The 17,387-nt window shown below is 35.8% G+C and overlaps 2 protein-coding genes and 1 pseudogene across 2 annotated transcripts; 1 reads left to right on the top strand and 2 right to left on the bottom strand.

Moving 5' to 3' along the window:
• Nucleotides 1–6,690: 6,690 nt before the first annotated feature.
• On the bottom strand, nucleotides 6,691–7,200 carry LOC116112465 (uncharacterized RING finger protein C2A9.04c-like). The gene has a single exon (XM_031398599.1). The coding sequence runs from the start codon at nucleotides 7,198–7,200 to the stop codon at nucleotides 6,691–6,693; it is 510 nt and encodes a 169-aa protein (XP_031254459.1).
• A 946-nt stretch (nucleotides 7,201–8,146) lies between these two features.
• Nucleotides 8,147–9,160, bottom strand: LOC116112464 (E3 ubiquitin-protein ligase RING1-like). Its single transcript, XM_031398598.1, has 2 exons — nucleotides 8,988–9,160; nucleotides 8,147–8,615 (listed from the first exon to the last, which is right to left on the bottom strand). Exons 1-2 carry the CDS (start codon nucleotides 9,158–9,160, stop codon nucleotides 8,147–8,149), a joined length of 642 nt encoding a protein of 213 aa, XP_031254458.1.
• A 504-nt stretch (nucleotides 9,161–9,664) lies between these two features.
• On the top strand, nucleotides 9,665–13,191 carry LOC116112463 (annotated as a pseudogene).
• The last annotated feature ends 4,196 nt before the right edge of the window (nucleotides 13,192–17,387 follow it).

Here is a 17,387-nt window from a genome sequence, read left to right as displayed (position 1 = left end):
GCCACAACACTAGTTTATTGTAAGGACTTAGACCATTAATAAAAACCAGACTTAATTGATTAACTTGGCCATATTTACCTCTATTTCACTGATTATTTTTGTTTCAGTTTGGAATTTGGTTTCATTCTGAACCTGAAGCATTCGTAATTGGTTTTCAACTTGTGATAAGGAATACTTGCTAATTGATTCTTGCGTACAGTTGGGTTTTTCTCTTGATTCTTCATCTCTATCTTTTGTATCATCTACTGCAGTTACACATCGTACTTCTACACCATAATCACAATCTCCATCACAACAGTTATAGACCCAACGATTCTTGGGAATAATTTGATCGCAGATATCACAAATTAAATCACCAAATATAGAGGAATTGAAGAAACTAACCAGGCATTGACGGTGAGAGAGATGCCGAGATGGTTACGCCTGCGTGAGAGTCTGAGAGAGTTCAGAGATGCTGAGATAGTGAGATGGCATTAAAAACTCCAAATTGAGAGAAGAGAAGGAGAAATGGCGTGATTTAGGTTAGGAGAGATTGAGACAAATCAGAAATGTGGTGTCAGCGATGCCTGTGTGTGAGAGAGATTGGGAATATGTTTGAACTTTTAAGGGTTTTATTTTTTTAAATAAAATACGGGTACTAGCAGGCACCTGCGGGCATTACCCGGTCCACCCGCATTTTTCACGGACGAACCAAGTACGGGTAAAATATAAGGGTACCTGTACCTGCCCGTTTGATGCGAGTAACTGTTGAGATGCGAGTAACCGTTGACCTACAAGTACAGGTACCATTTTGCCAGGTCTAGGTGGGATCCAAATAACATCGGTCTACTATTTAATTTTTAACTATGAACTGTCTAGTTTGCATTTTAGAATTATAGTAAAATTCTTAATTGAAAATAAATAAATAGTTAGGTGAGGGCATGAACTACTCTTATTCATTAAATATTTAGCCTACATTTCATAATTTTAGAAAAAAATTCACTTCACTTAAATAATTAAATGGTGAGCTGAGGGGCATGAACTACTCCTATTCATTATTCGTATCAAAATCTATCTTTTCAAGAATGTGTGAAATTTTTCGTCGTTATTGTCCTTGTAAGACCTTCACCTATAAATGGAATTCAACCATATTATATGTACAAAGTTAGAATCTTTTACATAAATAATTCAGTAAANAAATTCAGTATTTCTTTTATTACTACTAGTAATCCAAGCTAAACAATCTCTAATTCTATTAATATTTTCTTTAATTGTTTTCATACCACTTTTCACAATTAAATTAATAACATGGCATACACAATGTTTGTGAAAAAACTTCAAATTGTTATATAAAGGATAATTACTTTGAAAATAATCTATAGCTTTACTATTAGAACTTGCATTATCTAAAGTTAAACTTATCACTTTATTAACAATATTATAATCTTCTAAAATTTCAACAATTTTATTATAAATTTGTTCACCACTATGTTCAACATCCATTAATCTAAATCCTAATAAAGATTTATTTAATTTACATTCATTATCAAAATAATGACTAGTTACACAAATATAATCTTGTTTAGCTCTACCACTCCAAATATCGGCAGTTAGAGCCACACTAACATGACAAGTATGTATTTTATTTTTTAATTCTAATTTCATTTTTCTAAACAATTTTATTAAATCATTTCTAGTTACAGTTTTAGAATAACTTTTAAATCCTGGAAAAAATGAATTTTGAACAAATCTTTCAAAATATTTATCTTCAGCCATATTAATAGATTGCTCAGTTGCAGTAATATATAAAGCTAACTGTTCCCTATATATATTAGAATTATAACGCCAATTAGTACCCATATTAATTATTTGAGTTTGATCGCTTTCTCTATTTCTATGTTGATTAATATGTTTATTAGCATACCTTTTTAAAGTACTAGTACCATTACCTAAATCAGCTTTATAAATATTTCCACAGTATTTGCATTTCGCTTTCTTGACTTGAACGCCATTTTCTATCTCGTAAAACTTGTCGAAATGCGCCCAAACGTCTAATGTGTGTTTGTCTTCGCTTTTGACGGCAGTTGATGATCCCGCCTCAGCTTGAGATGAAGTTGGACGAGCACGACGATTACGAGGACGACTTCTAGAACCACCGAGAGCTGTTAGAATCGGGGGCATATTTTGAGGTGTATCGAATTCTGAGAATGGGAAAGCGAGACTATTTGAATCTCCTCTTGCGTTTATGTTAATAAAATCAGCGGGATTAGGACTAGGACTAGGATAGTAGTTTCCTTCATCATTGTAATTGATGGGAGAAAAATATCTATCCATTGTAGTTGAAAAAAAAATTGATGTAGAAGAAATAAAAATTAAAGAAAGAGAATTGGAATATGGAAATTGGAATTTTGAAAATTGGAAATATGAATTAAAAATTGCAAAAACTAATAAAAATTAATCCATTGTAGTTGAAAAAAAAATTGATGTAGAAGAAATAAAAATTAAAGAAAGAGAATTGGAATATGGAAATTGGAAATATGAATTAAAAATTGAAAAACCTATAAAAATTAAAATACGAGTAAATTGATAACAAAGAGATTAGAGATTAGAGAATATGAGAGAATGAGAGAATTTGAGTTGTGAGAAAAATGGGAGAGTTTAGGGCCAATTTATAGAAAAAAATGGGAAAGAAAAATGACGAAAAAGACCCTTCTAATGGCTATAAAACAGCTATATTTCAAGGGTAAAAGGATAATTTGAAAAAAAAATTAAATTTTTTATTTTTTTCGGCCAACCCGGCTTGCCAATCCGCGGGTCAACCCGTCGGGTTGACAACAGCCAACTCAGCGGGTTGGCGGGTCTCTTTTAAAAGAGACAAAACAGCAACCCGTAGGGTTGTGGGTTGCGGGTTGTCATTTTGCAACCCGGCCTGCCCGAGGGTTGCTGCCGGGTTGGGTTCAACCCAGACCGCCAATAGGTTCAATCCGCTTCATTGCGGGCTGGGTTAGGGTTGACCCGCCTAACCCGGCCCATTTGTTCCACCTCTAGGTCCACCACGTGAAAATGTATTTTCACTCAAACATATCACGTATAAGCTACCTACCCTGATCAACGACACGCAGCCATGCAAACTCCACGTGCTTTCATGTGTAGTGTTCGATGAAATTTGAGAAACTTACACTTATTGCATCTATTTTATATATCAAGCTTTTTGGTTCAATTCCTGAAGGGATTGGAAATTTGAATTCTCTTTATAGTTTGTCATTGGTCCAAAGTCAACTCAGCAGTTTCATTCCTTCATCTTTTGATAATATGGTCATTTTCCCAAAAATAATTTCAAAGTGCATCATTTCGGAACTTCTCAATATCTAAGAACCATTTTGTCGCCCGATCCCTGAAAGTATTAGAAAGAGTAAACGACATTTTCCTACCCAAGGTTTGGCGAATCTGCAGTTCTCGCCCCTGGTTTTATAAATTGCAGATTCTCACCTTTAAATTAACACCGTTACTTTTCTCTCAGAATAACCCCTACATCTCAAATTTCTCTCAAATAACCCCCAGAGGAGATCCCGGCCAAGCCAAAATCCAACCTGATTTCGACAGCATTGGACCTTCTCTACACCATCATTAGCATCCCCTTATCCTCCTCACCAAAACCCCTAACTTTTCCACCCAATTGCACCTCGACAAGGTGTTGAAATTTGGCTGGAAGTTCACAACAAAATGCGAAAACCGAAGGGAGAGGTAGTGGCGATCGGCAAGCAATTGCAATCGGCAATGTTTTTTTTTTTTTTTTTTTTNCAGCCATGCAAACTCCACGTGCTTTCATGTGTAGTGTTCGATGAAATTTGAGAAACTTACAATTATTGCATCTATTTTATATAACAAGCTTTTTGGTTCAATTCCTGAAGGGATTGGAAATTTGAATTCTCTTTATAGTTTATCATTGGTCCAAAATCAACTCAGCAGTTTCATTCCTTCATCTTTTGATAATATGGTCATTTTCCCAAAAATAAAGTGCATCATTTCGGTACTTCCCAATATCTAAGAACCTCTTCGTCCCCGATCCCTGAAAGTATTAGAAAGAGTAAACGACATTTTCCTACCCAAGGTTTGGCGAATCTGCAGTTCTCGCCCCTGGTTTTATAAATTGCAGATTCTCACCTTTAAATTAACACCGTTACTTTTCTCTCAGAATAACCCCTACATCTCAAATTTCTCTCAAATAACCCCCAGAGGAGATCCCGGCCAAGCCAAAATCCAACCTGATTTCGACAGCATTGGACCTTCTCTACACCATCATTAGCATCCCCTTATCCTCCTCACCAAAACCCCTAACTTTTCCACCCAATTGCACCTCGACAAGGTGTTGAAATTTGGCTGGAAGTTCACAACAAAATGCGAAAACCGAAGGGAGAGGTAGTGGCGATCGGCAAGCAATTGCAATCGGCAATGTTTTTTTTTTTTTTTTTTTTTTTTTTTTTTTTATGGGTGTGGGGGGAGCTGGTGGTGCTATTGGTTGTGTTGGGGGTGGTTTCCGGTGCCGGGACCTACCAAAATTTGGATGAAATGCCGACTGAAACTAAGTGATTGGGTGGTTCAATCAGGTGGGGAGGTTAGGGTTTTGATGTAGGGGTTGAGGGGATTATAATGGTGGTGTCAGGAGGGGTTGAATACGTCGAAAACAGGCTAGAATTACTTGAAATCGCCAATGGGGTGAATTTGAGAAGTGAAGGGTTATTTTGAAATTTTTTGGTGGGACGAATTTGAGAAATGAAAGATTATTTTAAAATTTTCATATTTGAAATGACCATTTTACTCTTTTAACTATTAGATTAAACAGTTTTTCGTCAATTCAAAGGTGAAAATGTACAATTTATGAAACCAGGGGTGGGAACTTGCGCCAAACCTTGGGTGGGAAAATGTCGTTTACTCTATTAGAAATTGCTCAAGCTTAGTAAGGATTCGCTTCGGAGAAAACCAACTTACAGGAAATCTATCTGAAGACTTTGGCATCTTTCCGAAGCTAGAGTTCATTGATCCAGCAACAACAAATTTTCTGGTGAGATCTCGTCAAACTGGGGAAACTGCCCACAGTTAAGCACTTTGAAAATTGCTGGGAATGAAATTAGTGAAAGGATACCTCCTGAGATCGGAAACTTAACTCAGCTACGAGAGCCTGATCTATCATCAAATCAATTAGTTGGAGAAATCCCAGTAGAATTGGGAAACCTGACTAATCAAACCGGATTGATTTTGAATGAAAATAAACTTTCAGGAGGTATACCAGGTGAACTTGGTTCACTTGTAGAACTTCAGTACTTGTCTAGTAATAATTTGGACAAGTCCATTGCAGAAAAGCTCGGGAACTTGTTGAGAGTAGACCACTTGAATTTGAGCAATAATCGGTTCATGGATGAAATTCCTGTTCAATTGGGGAAACTATTTCAATTATCAGAGTTAGAATTTAATTATAATTTGGTTAGAGGTGAGATACCATCTCAAATTTGCAAGTTGCAAAGCTTATTGTCTCTGAATGTTTCCCATAAAAACCTCTCTAGTTTAATTCCAAGCTGTTTTGGTGATCTCCTACAATGAATTGCAAGGTCCGATTTCCAACAACAAAGCATTTCGAGATGCTCCTGAAGAAGCCTTGCAAGGGATGGGAACAAAGGATTGTGTGGAGAGATTGTAGCTGTCTATTACTAGTCAGATGACATATCAAAAGGAGTTTTTAAGTGAAATAAATACCTTAACAGAATTACGACATCAAAATATTGTGAAATTTTATAGTTTTTGTTCGCATGTCCGACACTCAGTTTTAGTTTATGAGTATCTTGAAAAGGGCAGCTTGGAAAAAATATTGAGTGACAACGCAGCAATAGAACTAGACTGCAGTAAGAGAGTAAATGTTCTAAAAGGTGTGGCTCATTCCTTATCTTATATGTACCATGATTGCTTTCCATCGATTGTCCATTGAAGACATATCAAGCAAGAATGTTTTTCTGGATTTAGAATATGAAGCCCATGTTTCAGACTTTGGAACCACCAAATTTCTAAAGCCAGACTCATCCAATTTGAGTGAGCTGCACATATGGATATGCTGCACCAGGTATACAGTTCAATTATTTCGTCTATTTCATAGAGAATTTCTGTCAAATTTACAGTATCCAGAATCATGTTATTGACATTTGTGACTCAAAAAATGACAGGATCAGGTTTAACTACGACCTCAGCTGGCTTACAACTGACTGGGTAGAAGCTTGTTGCTCCACTGCATTTTTTATGGCCAATGAAATTAATATTAAAAGAAATGAGATCCTTGTGTCAAGAGTTTAAACGTATTCACGGACGAAACCTATTAATTCACTAAGCAAACAAATAGTAATTTGCTCTTTTAATCATTGAAGATGAATATTATGCAGATTTAAAACAGTAAAAAGAATAAAAGACAAATATTCCACAGAGAAATAAAACTGAAAACAGATGCTAAAGTAGATCTACACTATTTTGAACCCATTGGTATAACTGGACCAATCTCGGAAACCAATAAAGAAGTATCAAATAAATTAACTTCATCAAATATTTCTTGTAACTCAACCAATCAAAATCCTCATAAACAAAATCAAACTTCCGCGTGTACTTCTTCTTGACCATAATGCTTATTTGATCAAATTTTCTTTCGGCATGAACGCCAGGACGCATAGTGTACTAACCCTCTGAGCGTGGCAATTCGTACCTACACAAAGGACAAGTGCAATTTGTCTCCAGCCACTTGACAATACACTCTTCATGATAAAGATGACTACAGGACATCCGGACAACCTCAAGATTAACATCCTTTAACTCCTCCAAACAAACAGTGCACTGCGTCGTAGACATCAAATCTTGAACCTTCACCTTTTCCAACTTCCGAATAGCATCCTTATCCGCAGCCCTAAATCTTGGAACAATGGATGACACGCTTAAGATACGATCAGTAGTCTCACGATCATCATACGGTGTCATAGCGAAAAGATTGATAACCATTAGTAAACCCCTCGGTTCAGTATCATTGTTGTGGCTTGTTTGCATCTCCCAAGAAAAGCTATAGATGTCTCGTACCATACAGTCTATGATGTGAGATGATGATCCGGTGGAAGAAAGTATCGAAGCTATGAATGTTGGACCTGTTTGAAAGGACAAGAACTCTTCTCGGAGGAAAGTAACGGTTTGGTACATCTCATGCCAAGGTATGGTGACGGCTTCTGGGTAAGATAATTGAAGAAAATGTTTAAAACATAGCCTGATGACGAAAAGATGGGAGGGCACAGAGGAAACGCTACTGAAATCTTGGTAATAATAGTTGTAGATGGAATTAGATGCCATATCAAGGTAAGAAGAAATAATTACTCACTGGTGAAGATGATGATCTAAATATATATGTATAAAGATAAAATTATATGTAAAGCTAAGTTTTCCTAATAATGCAAGGCTTTGAACGTCAGTTTGGTTAGTCTTAGAATTACACATAAATCTTCTAGTAATCTCCTAATTAACACGTTTCCAAAAGATTTATATATATAGGTTTCCTTATACGAAAGGTTACCTTCTTCAAGTAAAATACGATGTTATGGTATTTTACTATTTTACAAGCAGATGAAACATTGTAAATCCAAAGTTATCTAAATATATAAAGATATATAAATTAAGGAAACTTTTCCTAGTAGTACTGGGTTTTGCTATATAAAATATATATATATTTTTTTAAACAAAAAAAATTATATGGGCCATTTAAATTATTGAACAAAATTGGCAGAAGTTGAGAGAAATTGATTGATCAAATTCAATTAATTTGATTGACAGTTATTTTATCGTTAACATCCAATTGATAAGAATTTCCAAGTGCAGATGTTGACCGTAATAAACTCTTGAAATATAATCTTTTGGATGCAAAATATCCTATTTTATTTTTGTATTGTAGCCTTAGATGTCTAGTTTAATTTATTGGCTTCATTTAAAAGTAATAAATTGTGCGTAATATACAAAAAATTAATAATCAGGAAAAATTATTAATAACTATTTATTAAGATTGTATTTTCATCTATTTTTAACGAAATTATAAGCATTAATAGTCAAGTATTGTTTACAAAAAGATGTTCCATGACTAGTTTAAGCTTAACTTCTACTAATTCTCTGAACACGGCATCTTGTAGCGGCACAAGGGGCAAAGATGACTTATCTTCAGCCACTTCTGGATACACTGTTGGTGATAAACATGAGCACACGGCATCCGCACAATCTGATTAACATGATCATTTTGATGAAACTCTTCACAACAAACGATGCAATCCCTCGTTGACTCTAAACAATCTTGAAACGTCACCTTTTCCAACTTCTGAATAGCTTCCTCAGTAGCTGGAATTGGCCTTGGAACATCTTGCATTGACTCTTCAAGTATATCAGGGATTATGAATATCGTAGAAACATTTAGGATTGTAACAATTGTAGAAATCCCACGATGACTTGGGTTTCTCTCGATCTCTGTTGCAATTAGCCTAATTCGAGATATCGTCCATCCAATTAGTTCTGGTGACACTCCCATTGAAGAAAGTTCTTCAGATATATGTCTTGGACCTTCTAGATCATATAGTAACCTTTTATGAGTGAACAGAAAAGTTAGGGTGGAATCATGGTGTTGGAGGATCCTTCGATATGAAGGGTAATGCAATTCAAGAGCAAGACGAATGTAGATCTTGATTTCGAAAATTTTATTGGGCAAGGTGGAAGTAGTATGGAGAGATGTGTGGAAATCGAATTTATTGCTGGAAGGAGAGCTGGCCATATGAAGAAAGAAAGCTCTGAACAATGAATTAAATTGGGTAGACGAAAACGTAGTTGAATGAATGTTGATTTATATAGATGTAGTGCATGAAACTAGTTGCACTAAATTTTAGAACACGGCTTATCTCTAGCTATTTGACAATATAATCTTGATGATATACATGCCCACAAGGTAACCGAAGTACCGAACAATCTCAAAATCAAACTGAAACTCTTCGGAACAAATGGTGCACACCCTCTTTGACTCTAAACAATCTTCAACTCTCACTTTACAAAAAAACCACCCACAAATTTCACAGGCGAGGTTGGGTACGGGTGGCTTTGAAACAGGATTTTGGAGGGATACCCATATCGCCATTAGGAGTCGGGTATCGTTTACCCGTGGGTAGGGTCGTCTATTGCCAGCTCTAAATGGGACTACCCAATTACCTTGTAATTTATAGTGATAATTATCTTAAATTTTGAAATAATACTTTAAATTTATATATTATTTTTCCACAATTTCCCATTATTTCGTCATGATTAATAATATATATATTATTAAAAAATACAGAAGCAGAAGCACGACAGCAAGGCCGTGTTTGGCCCACAAACGAAATTAATATCTTCATCTTCGTCGACAACTATTTCTCTTATAATAATACTCACAAATTACTCCACCAATATAAAACCTTCTAGACGATCCTTAATCCATAAGCAAACGACTGTACCTCCGCGTTTCATCAGTGTAGCAGGTACAATTACAAAACTCCTCTTCCTCTTCCTTACCTTCATTCTGTTTCTCTTCGTCATCTAATTCTCCGTCACATCAATCACTATTAAGATTCATAAACCTCAGCGAAGCCTTGCCTTTTGATCCGATCTTCCTCCGCCTCCGCCCTCATCATGTCGATGCTTGATTCTTTTCAACAAGGGCTTTAAAGGAGCTAAATGGTACTTTTCTCACTTCAATTTCTTTTTCAATTTTTTTTTTTTTAATTTGATAGAGATGAGTTAGAATTCAGTTTTTTTCCTTTTTTGTGTTTAATGGATTTGAAGTTCCTTTTTCCTTTTATTTCCAATTATTGTAAGGCGATTAAGCGATATGAGATGTGAAATTTATCAACTGCTGAAAAGGGATTGCAATTCTTGAAGATTATTTTGTTATTTCAACTGGGTATCTTTTTATTTTTTATAGTTTTATGGGTTTCTTAGTTTTTGCATAATCTTTGTGGGATTGAGTTTTAGCAATAATTTGTTAGAAATGAGGTTGAATTGAGATTTTTTTTTTTTTTTTTTTTATATATTGATAAGGCATTAAGCGATAAGATGTGAGATTTATGTACTGCTGAAAAGGGATGTAATTCTTGAAGATTTCTGTTATTTCAACTGGGTATCTTTTAATTTTATTGTAATTTTGCGGGGTTCTTTAATTTTAGCTTAATCTTCGTGGGATTGAGTTGTTTTTGGTTTGTTTAATTTACAGTAAAACTCTTCTGAAATTGACAATCCACGGATAAAGTTGCTTAGGAACAAGAGAGAGATTCAGATTAGGCAGATGCGCCGCAACATAGCAACCTTCTTGAGACGGTCAAGAAGCCACTGCGCATCCGGGTATATCACCATTTTCTCTGAGTTTATTTATATGACTGGATTTTGAATTTAAAGATTTTCCTGTTTAGAAAGGACTTTTTAGGAGTCTTTTTACTGGGCATTGCCCGGTAATTAGGGGTGAAAGAGAAGTTTGTTTCAGGTGGAACTATAATAAGAGAAGGAACATGATGGCTGCTCAAGAGATTTCTGAGCGTTTTGTGAACTTATTGCTGTCCGCCTTCCAATCCTTGAAACACAAAGGTAATAGTTGCTGTCAAATGTCTGGTGGTTTTTTCTTTTTTCTCAGTTTCTATCAATGTTTGGGGCTCTGGCTGCCTGTTGTGTATGCATTTTGAAACTACTGACTTGTAATTAGTGAGCAAATATTGAGTCATTCTAGCGATCCAAAACTAAAGTTAGGCAATATTAAAAAAAAAAAAAAAAAAAAAATCTATTGTAAAATCTTTTTTGAAGTTGGGCCGTTTATCTTTTTGTTTGGCGAAATGTGAACATGTAGTAAAGGCTTGGATGATAAGCAAAAGATAGTTTTGTTCAATAGTTCAAAAGACTGACGAAAGTGGGGAAATGGATCAAGGTTAGAAGAAATATTATGGCATAAGAGAATGCATGTTTAAGTTGTTGAGTCTTAGTAAAGTTTTACTGACACTCTTCAAAATTCATCATGGCTGTGGTGGTATTAAAAATTTCAAGTTGGTGTAAATTGATATAAGATGTGAACAAGTAAAAAAGAATGCAAAATTATGAACTTAAGATATACTAATGTGGTTTCTGAATGTTTAAATTGATTACCTACATCATTAATTACTACTCTTACACAGCGTGCCAAATAGTGAAGTTGCTTCGAATGATAAAAATCTTGGATTGGTATATGTATGTCAGATTATAAATTCCTGTGGGTGGACTTCAAGCAAAATTACTTTTGTGTCATTAATGATGATATGCTACATAATTAAACTTTTTGTCGCATAGCTGCCAAGTGAAGAAGTTGCTATGAATGATAAGAATTTTGCATTGGTATGTCAAAGTTTGGTTTTAATTTGTGCTTTGTGCGGTGGGCCTTTAATGCAAAAATGCCAAAGTTTAGAATTATATTTTTGTTTAATCCCCAGACTATCTTTAGCTAACCTTTGGTAATGGCCTTTCATTTGGTGACTCTATAGTGATTATTTAAGCTAAATGTTGAGGTGAACTGTTATTATTAGGATGTAACATCGAGTCAGTTTTGATGACTAAGATTTACGGATGTTTATTGTAAAATTGACGTGGACCTTTATCTAGAGTGCTGGAGCTTTTGATGTTCCATTTTTAGTCACTAGCTTAATGCAAGCTTATATACCACAGCTTGAACTTATTTTGTTTTGGCGTTGTTCTGATTTATCAAGCTTCTGCCCAGCTAATAAATAACTTACAGAGACTCTTTCAGAAATGCTGTTGTGGATTCATGGTTTCATCACCGTGGACTTTTTTGCTATTTGATTTGCGTATTCATTGCTTACAGTCATAAAAATTTAGTCCAGAAATTAATTTGTTATAGAATCTTTGAAGTTACTTGAGGTTCATGATTGCAGCAGTTTTGGAATTAAATCTAATTATATTACCATAGGGAATGCCCTCTTGACTTGAAAGAAGCGATCTCCAGTGTGGTGTTTGCACCGAGATGTGCTGATCTACCAGAGTTGCTGCAGGTGCAGATGCTGTTCGCTTCCAAATAAGGCAAGGAATTGTATCGGGGTGCAACTGAGCTCATGCCAATTGTGGTGTTAATCGCCAGGTTATATAATTGTTATCTGATGGTGTTACCTTTTTGAAGATTGCATGGGCTAACTTTAAGTAAATTTTTTTTTTTTTTTTTTTTTTTTTTTTTTTTGACATTTCTTGGGTATTTTGATGACAGTTAATAGAATTATTATCTATACGTGCCCCTTCATCTGAGAAAAAGCTCAAACTTCTAAAGAAATTGTCTAAGAGCATGAATAGATTGGGATCAGCTGCCACTGAAACTGAGCTCTTCAACAGCAAGAAGATTTATTGGTAAGAATCACTACAATGCCTTGTGTCTTGATTTTCTCTTCTTGCCTCATGATTCTTCTCTCTTTGACAGAATGGGCCAACACAGTTTGTCAGTGGGTCTAAGCTTCCCCTTCAAAGAGAAACACGATGAAACATTAACTTCTGTCCCTGATCAAGCTCACCATGAACAGCCTGATTCTGATACAGAGTGGAGAGTTAGAATTTCCTGAAGTTCCTAAGATGGCAAACAGCCAAATATAAATACGTTAGCCCCCAATAACTCCATCACTGCCAGCTGCCCCACCCCTGAAGTTGATCATGAATCATTGCGACAATATGGAGCTACTCAAAATTTGTCACAAGAGCTGCACTTGGAACTGAGGAGGTGACGCAAAGAAGATCAGTGGCTAACAGTGAGGAAATACCCCAAAATTCTGTTAGTACAAGCAAGAAGACAGACATTTGTGCCATTCATTGCTCCCCATCACTATCTCCCGTATCGTTTTCCGCAAACAGAGTGATCCACCTGTCACAGTCTCGAGAAAAAAAAGTGAAACCAATGTGGATTTGCAGGATGTTTGGCTGCCGCACAACAGCTGGGAATCTGCAGAGCGTGGCGCAGCAGCAGCTCGCTCAGCTGCTAGTCTTGCTCAGATTAGAATTTCTGAGTTAACTAAGAAAAAGAATGATGAAGACTCTGTGGGTGACTCTGAGAACCCATTTCATATGATGGCCCTGAACAATCAGCTACAAAGAGAAGCCACATTTGATCAAAAAATTCTCTGAATGATCCTGATTGTGTTCATATTCTCCGGACTCCCATCAAGTTCATGAAGGGAACAGGGCACACGAGTCACTTGATCTTCCTTCAATCGACAAACTCAAATTTGATTTTGACTCTCCTCCTTCCAATGATCAAATATTTGATCAGGAACATGTTAGTCACCAGCCGCAGAGATTGCGTCAATGGATGACGAGTCGTATTTTTCATACCCGAATTGTTTGCATCACAAAACTCAAATCTTGGATCTGTTACTCATTCTTTTCCAGATACTTCCAGATCCAACAATCAGGTTTGAGTCAACTAGTCCTTGTGCATTGTGTTTTAGGTCCTGCTGGAGATTGGATTTTATTGTTATAGCACTTATAAAATAGGTGTTCGCCTTTATCGATATGTAAAGTGTTGGAAATATTTTGTGTGAGTATAATTTACACACCATGGGCTGCTAGCTTTAAAAAATATAGCAAATTTCAGCTGTACGTTGTAGATGAAAGCCAATGTTGATGGTTCAGGCTATCATGCAATTAGCAGGTGCTATTTCAGCAATTTCTGAAATATTTTTAACTAGTGTCAAGCTCGTCTATCACGATTCATGAGTCTAGAAGCCACAATATGATTAAGGATTAATAGGATAACTAGTGAATGTTTAAAAGGTTATACTGCTTCGTGTACATTGACAATAGAAGTTGAATTGATAAGAACCCAAGTTAGAATTTAAACTTGTTCGGTTATTCTAAACGTAGTTTGAAAGAAACTAAAGGAAGTGGAGTTCTAGAATAGAGGTTTAAGAATATATAGTCTTTAATATTTGGGTGTACTAATTAAAATTTGGAAATATATATACCATATGGATATCAATTGATTTTTTTGCAGCATTGTCCTAAAAAAGGGGACAGTTTTTGTAATTGATTCAGATTCTAAACTTATTTTTACGATTCCCGCCAACAAATGGCAAAATATGAGAAAAAAACCAATTACATTGGAAAACATGAATGAGCATAATGGGCAAATTAAGTGACGGTCAACATAGGAGGAAGAAAAAAAGCTGTTGTATTGAAATTATTTTCAAAAGATTGGTATGTTCATTTCAGTTAAGTAATTCAATACCATGCGATAACTCATGAAGCCTAAGAAAAAAACTCATGCAGCTTGTTGTGCAGTAAAAATCTCCAGCCTGGGATGTGCCTTTGTTCGGAGCGAACATCAAGTCGGGAGCGAAGATGAACAACGAAGAGCACAAATGATTAGCACATGTGTGCGAGCAAGGGGTCTACCACGTGAAAATATATTTTCATTCAAACATATCACCTTATCAGTATAAGCTACCTACCCCGATCAACGACACAAACACAGCATGCAAACTCCACGTGCTTTCATGTGTAGTGTTCGATGAAATTTGAGAAACTTACAATTATTGCATTATTTTATATAACAAGTTTTGGTTCAATTCCTGAAGGGATTGGAAATTTGAATTCTCTTTATAGTTTATCATTGGTCCAAAATCAACTCAGCAGTTTCATTCCTTCATCTTTTGATAATATGGTCATTTTCCCAAAATAAAGTGCATCATTTCGTATTCCCATATCTAAGAACCTCTTCGTCGATCCTGAAGTATTAGAAAGGGTAAACGACTTTTTCCCGCCCAAGGTTTGGCGAACTTCATGCCCACCCCTGGTTTTATAAATTGTAATTCTCACCCTAAATTAACACCGTTACTTTTCTCTCAAAATACGCCAATCTCAAATTTCTCTCAAATAAACCCCAGAGAAGATCCCAGCCAAGCCAAAATCCGGCTTGATTCAAACCATTGGACCTCCTCGAACACCACCATAGCATCCCCTTATCCTCTTCACCAAAATCCCTAACTTTTCCATCTAATTGCACCTCGGCAAGATGCCGAAATTTGGTGGAAAGGCACAACAAAACGCGAAAACCTAAGGGAGAGGCGGTGGTGATCGGCAGGCAATGCGATTGGCCATGTTGGGGTTTTTTTATTGGGGGGTGGGGGGAGCTGGTGATGCTATTGGTGGTGTTGAGGGTGGTTTCTAGTGCTAGGACTGTCGAAATTGGATGAAACGCCGACTGAAACAAGCGATTGGGTGGTTCAATCAGGTGGGGGATTAGGGGTTTTGATGTAGAGGTTGAAGGGTTGTAATGGTGGTGTCTGAAGGGTTGAATAGCCAAAAACAGGCCAGAATGACTGAAATCGTCAATGGGGTGATTTAAGAGTGAATGACTATTTTCAAATTTTCGTGGAGCGAATTTGAGAAATGTAAGGTTATTTGAAATTTTTATTTTTGAAATGACCATTTTAACTTTTAACTATTAGATTAAATTTTTTTTTTTTTTTTTTTTTTTTTAATAAGATGGGAATCCGCAATTTATGGGACTAGGAGTTGAAACCACCCAATTCGCCAAACCTTGGGTGGGAAATGTCGTTTACTCTATTAGAAATTGCTCAAGCTTAGTAAGGATTCGCTTCGGAGAAAACCAACTTACAGGGAATCTATCTGAAGACTTTGGCATCTTTCCGAAGCTAGAGTTCATTGATCCAGCAACAACAAATTTTTTGGTGAGATCTGTCAAACTGGGGAAACTGCCCACAGTTAGCACTTTGAAAATTGCTGGAATGAAATTAGTGGAAGGATACCTCCTGAGATCGGAAACTTAACTAGTAGCGAGGCCTGATCTATCATCAAATCAATAGTTGGAGAAATCCCAGTAGAATTGGGAAACCTGACTAATCAAACCGGATTGATTTTGAATGAAAATAACTTTCAGGAGGTATACCAGGTGAACTTGGTTCAATGTAGAACTCATACTTGTCTAGTAATAATTTGGACAAGTCCATTCCAGAAAATCTAGGAACTTGTGAGAGTAGACCACTTGAATTTGAGCAATAATGGTTCAGGATGAAATTCCTGTCAATTGGGGAAACTATTTCATTATCAGAGTTAGAATTAATTATATTGGTTAGAGGTGAGATACCATCTCAAATTTACAAGTTGCAAAGCTTATTGTCTCTGAATGTTTCCATAAAAACCTCTCTAGTTTAATTCCAAGCTGGTTTGGTGACTCCTACAATGAATTGCAAGGTCCGATGTCAAAACAAAGCATTTCGAGATGCTCCTGAAGAAGCCTTACCAGGGATGGGAACAAGAGTGTGGAGAGATTGTAGCGTTTATTACTAGTCAGATGACATATCAAAAGAGTTTTTAAGTGAAATAAATACCTTAACCGAATTACGACATCAAAATATTGTGAAATTTTAGTTTTTGTTCGCATGTCCGACACTCAGTTTTAGTTTATGGGTATCTTGAAAAGGGCAGCTTGGAAAAAAATATTGAGTGACAACGCAGCAATAGAACTAGACTGCAGTAAGAGAGTAAATGTTTCTAAAAGGTGTGGCTCATTCCTTATCTTATATGTACCATGATTGCTTTCCATCGATTGTCCATGAAGACATATCAAGCAAGAATGTTTTTCTGGATTTAGAATATGAAGCCCATGTTTCAGACTTTGGAACCACCAATTTCTAAAGCCAGACTCATCCAATTTGAGTGAGCTGCATATGGATATGCTGCACCAGGTATACAGTTCAATTATTTCGTCTATTTCATAGAGAATTTCTGTCAATTTGCAGTATCCAGAATCATGTTATTGACATTGTGACTCAAAAAATGACAGGATCAGGTTTAACTGCGACCTCAGTGGCTTACACTGACTGGGTAAGCTTGTTGCTCCACTGCATTTTTATGGCCAATGAATTAATATTAAAGAAATGAGATCCTTGTGTCAAGAGTTTAAACGTATTCACGGACGAAACCTATTAATTCACTAAGCAAACAAATAGTAATTTGCTCTTTTAATCATTGAGATGAATATTCTGCAGATTTAAAACAGTAAAAAGAATAAAAGACAAACATTCCACAGAGAAATAAAACTGAAAACAGATGCTAAAGTAGAATACACTATTTTGAACCCATTGGTATAATTGGACCAATCTTGGAAACCAAGAAAGAAGTATCAAATGAATTAACTTCATCAAATATTTTTGTAACTCGACCAATCAAAACCTCATAAACAAAATATTCTCATTTAATTTATATTTATATTCATAATTTATTCATATTATTTATTTATATTATTCAATTTTTTTTCTATTTTTCAATATCATCATAATTTCATATTATTATTTAAT

This window comes from Pistacia vera, unplaced genomic scaffold (genome assembly GCF_008641045.1).
Source record: "Pistacia vera cultivar Batoury unplaced genomic scaffold, PisVer_v2 Contig661, whole genome shotgun sequence".
Classification (NCBI taxonomy): Eukaryota; Viridiplantae; Streptophyta; class Magnoliopsida; order Sapindales; family Anacardiaceae; genus Pistacia; species Pistacia vera.
This window is presented reverse-complemented; position numbering and strand designations above follow the sequence as displayed.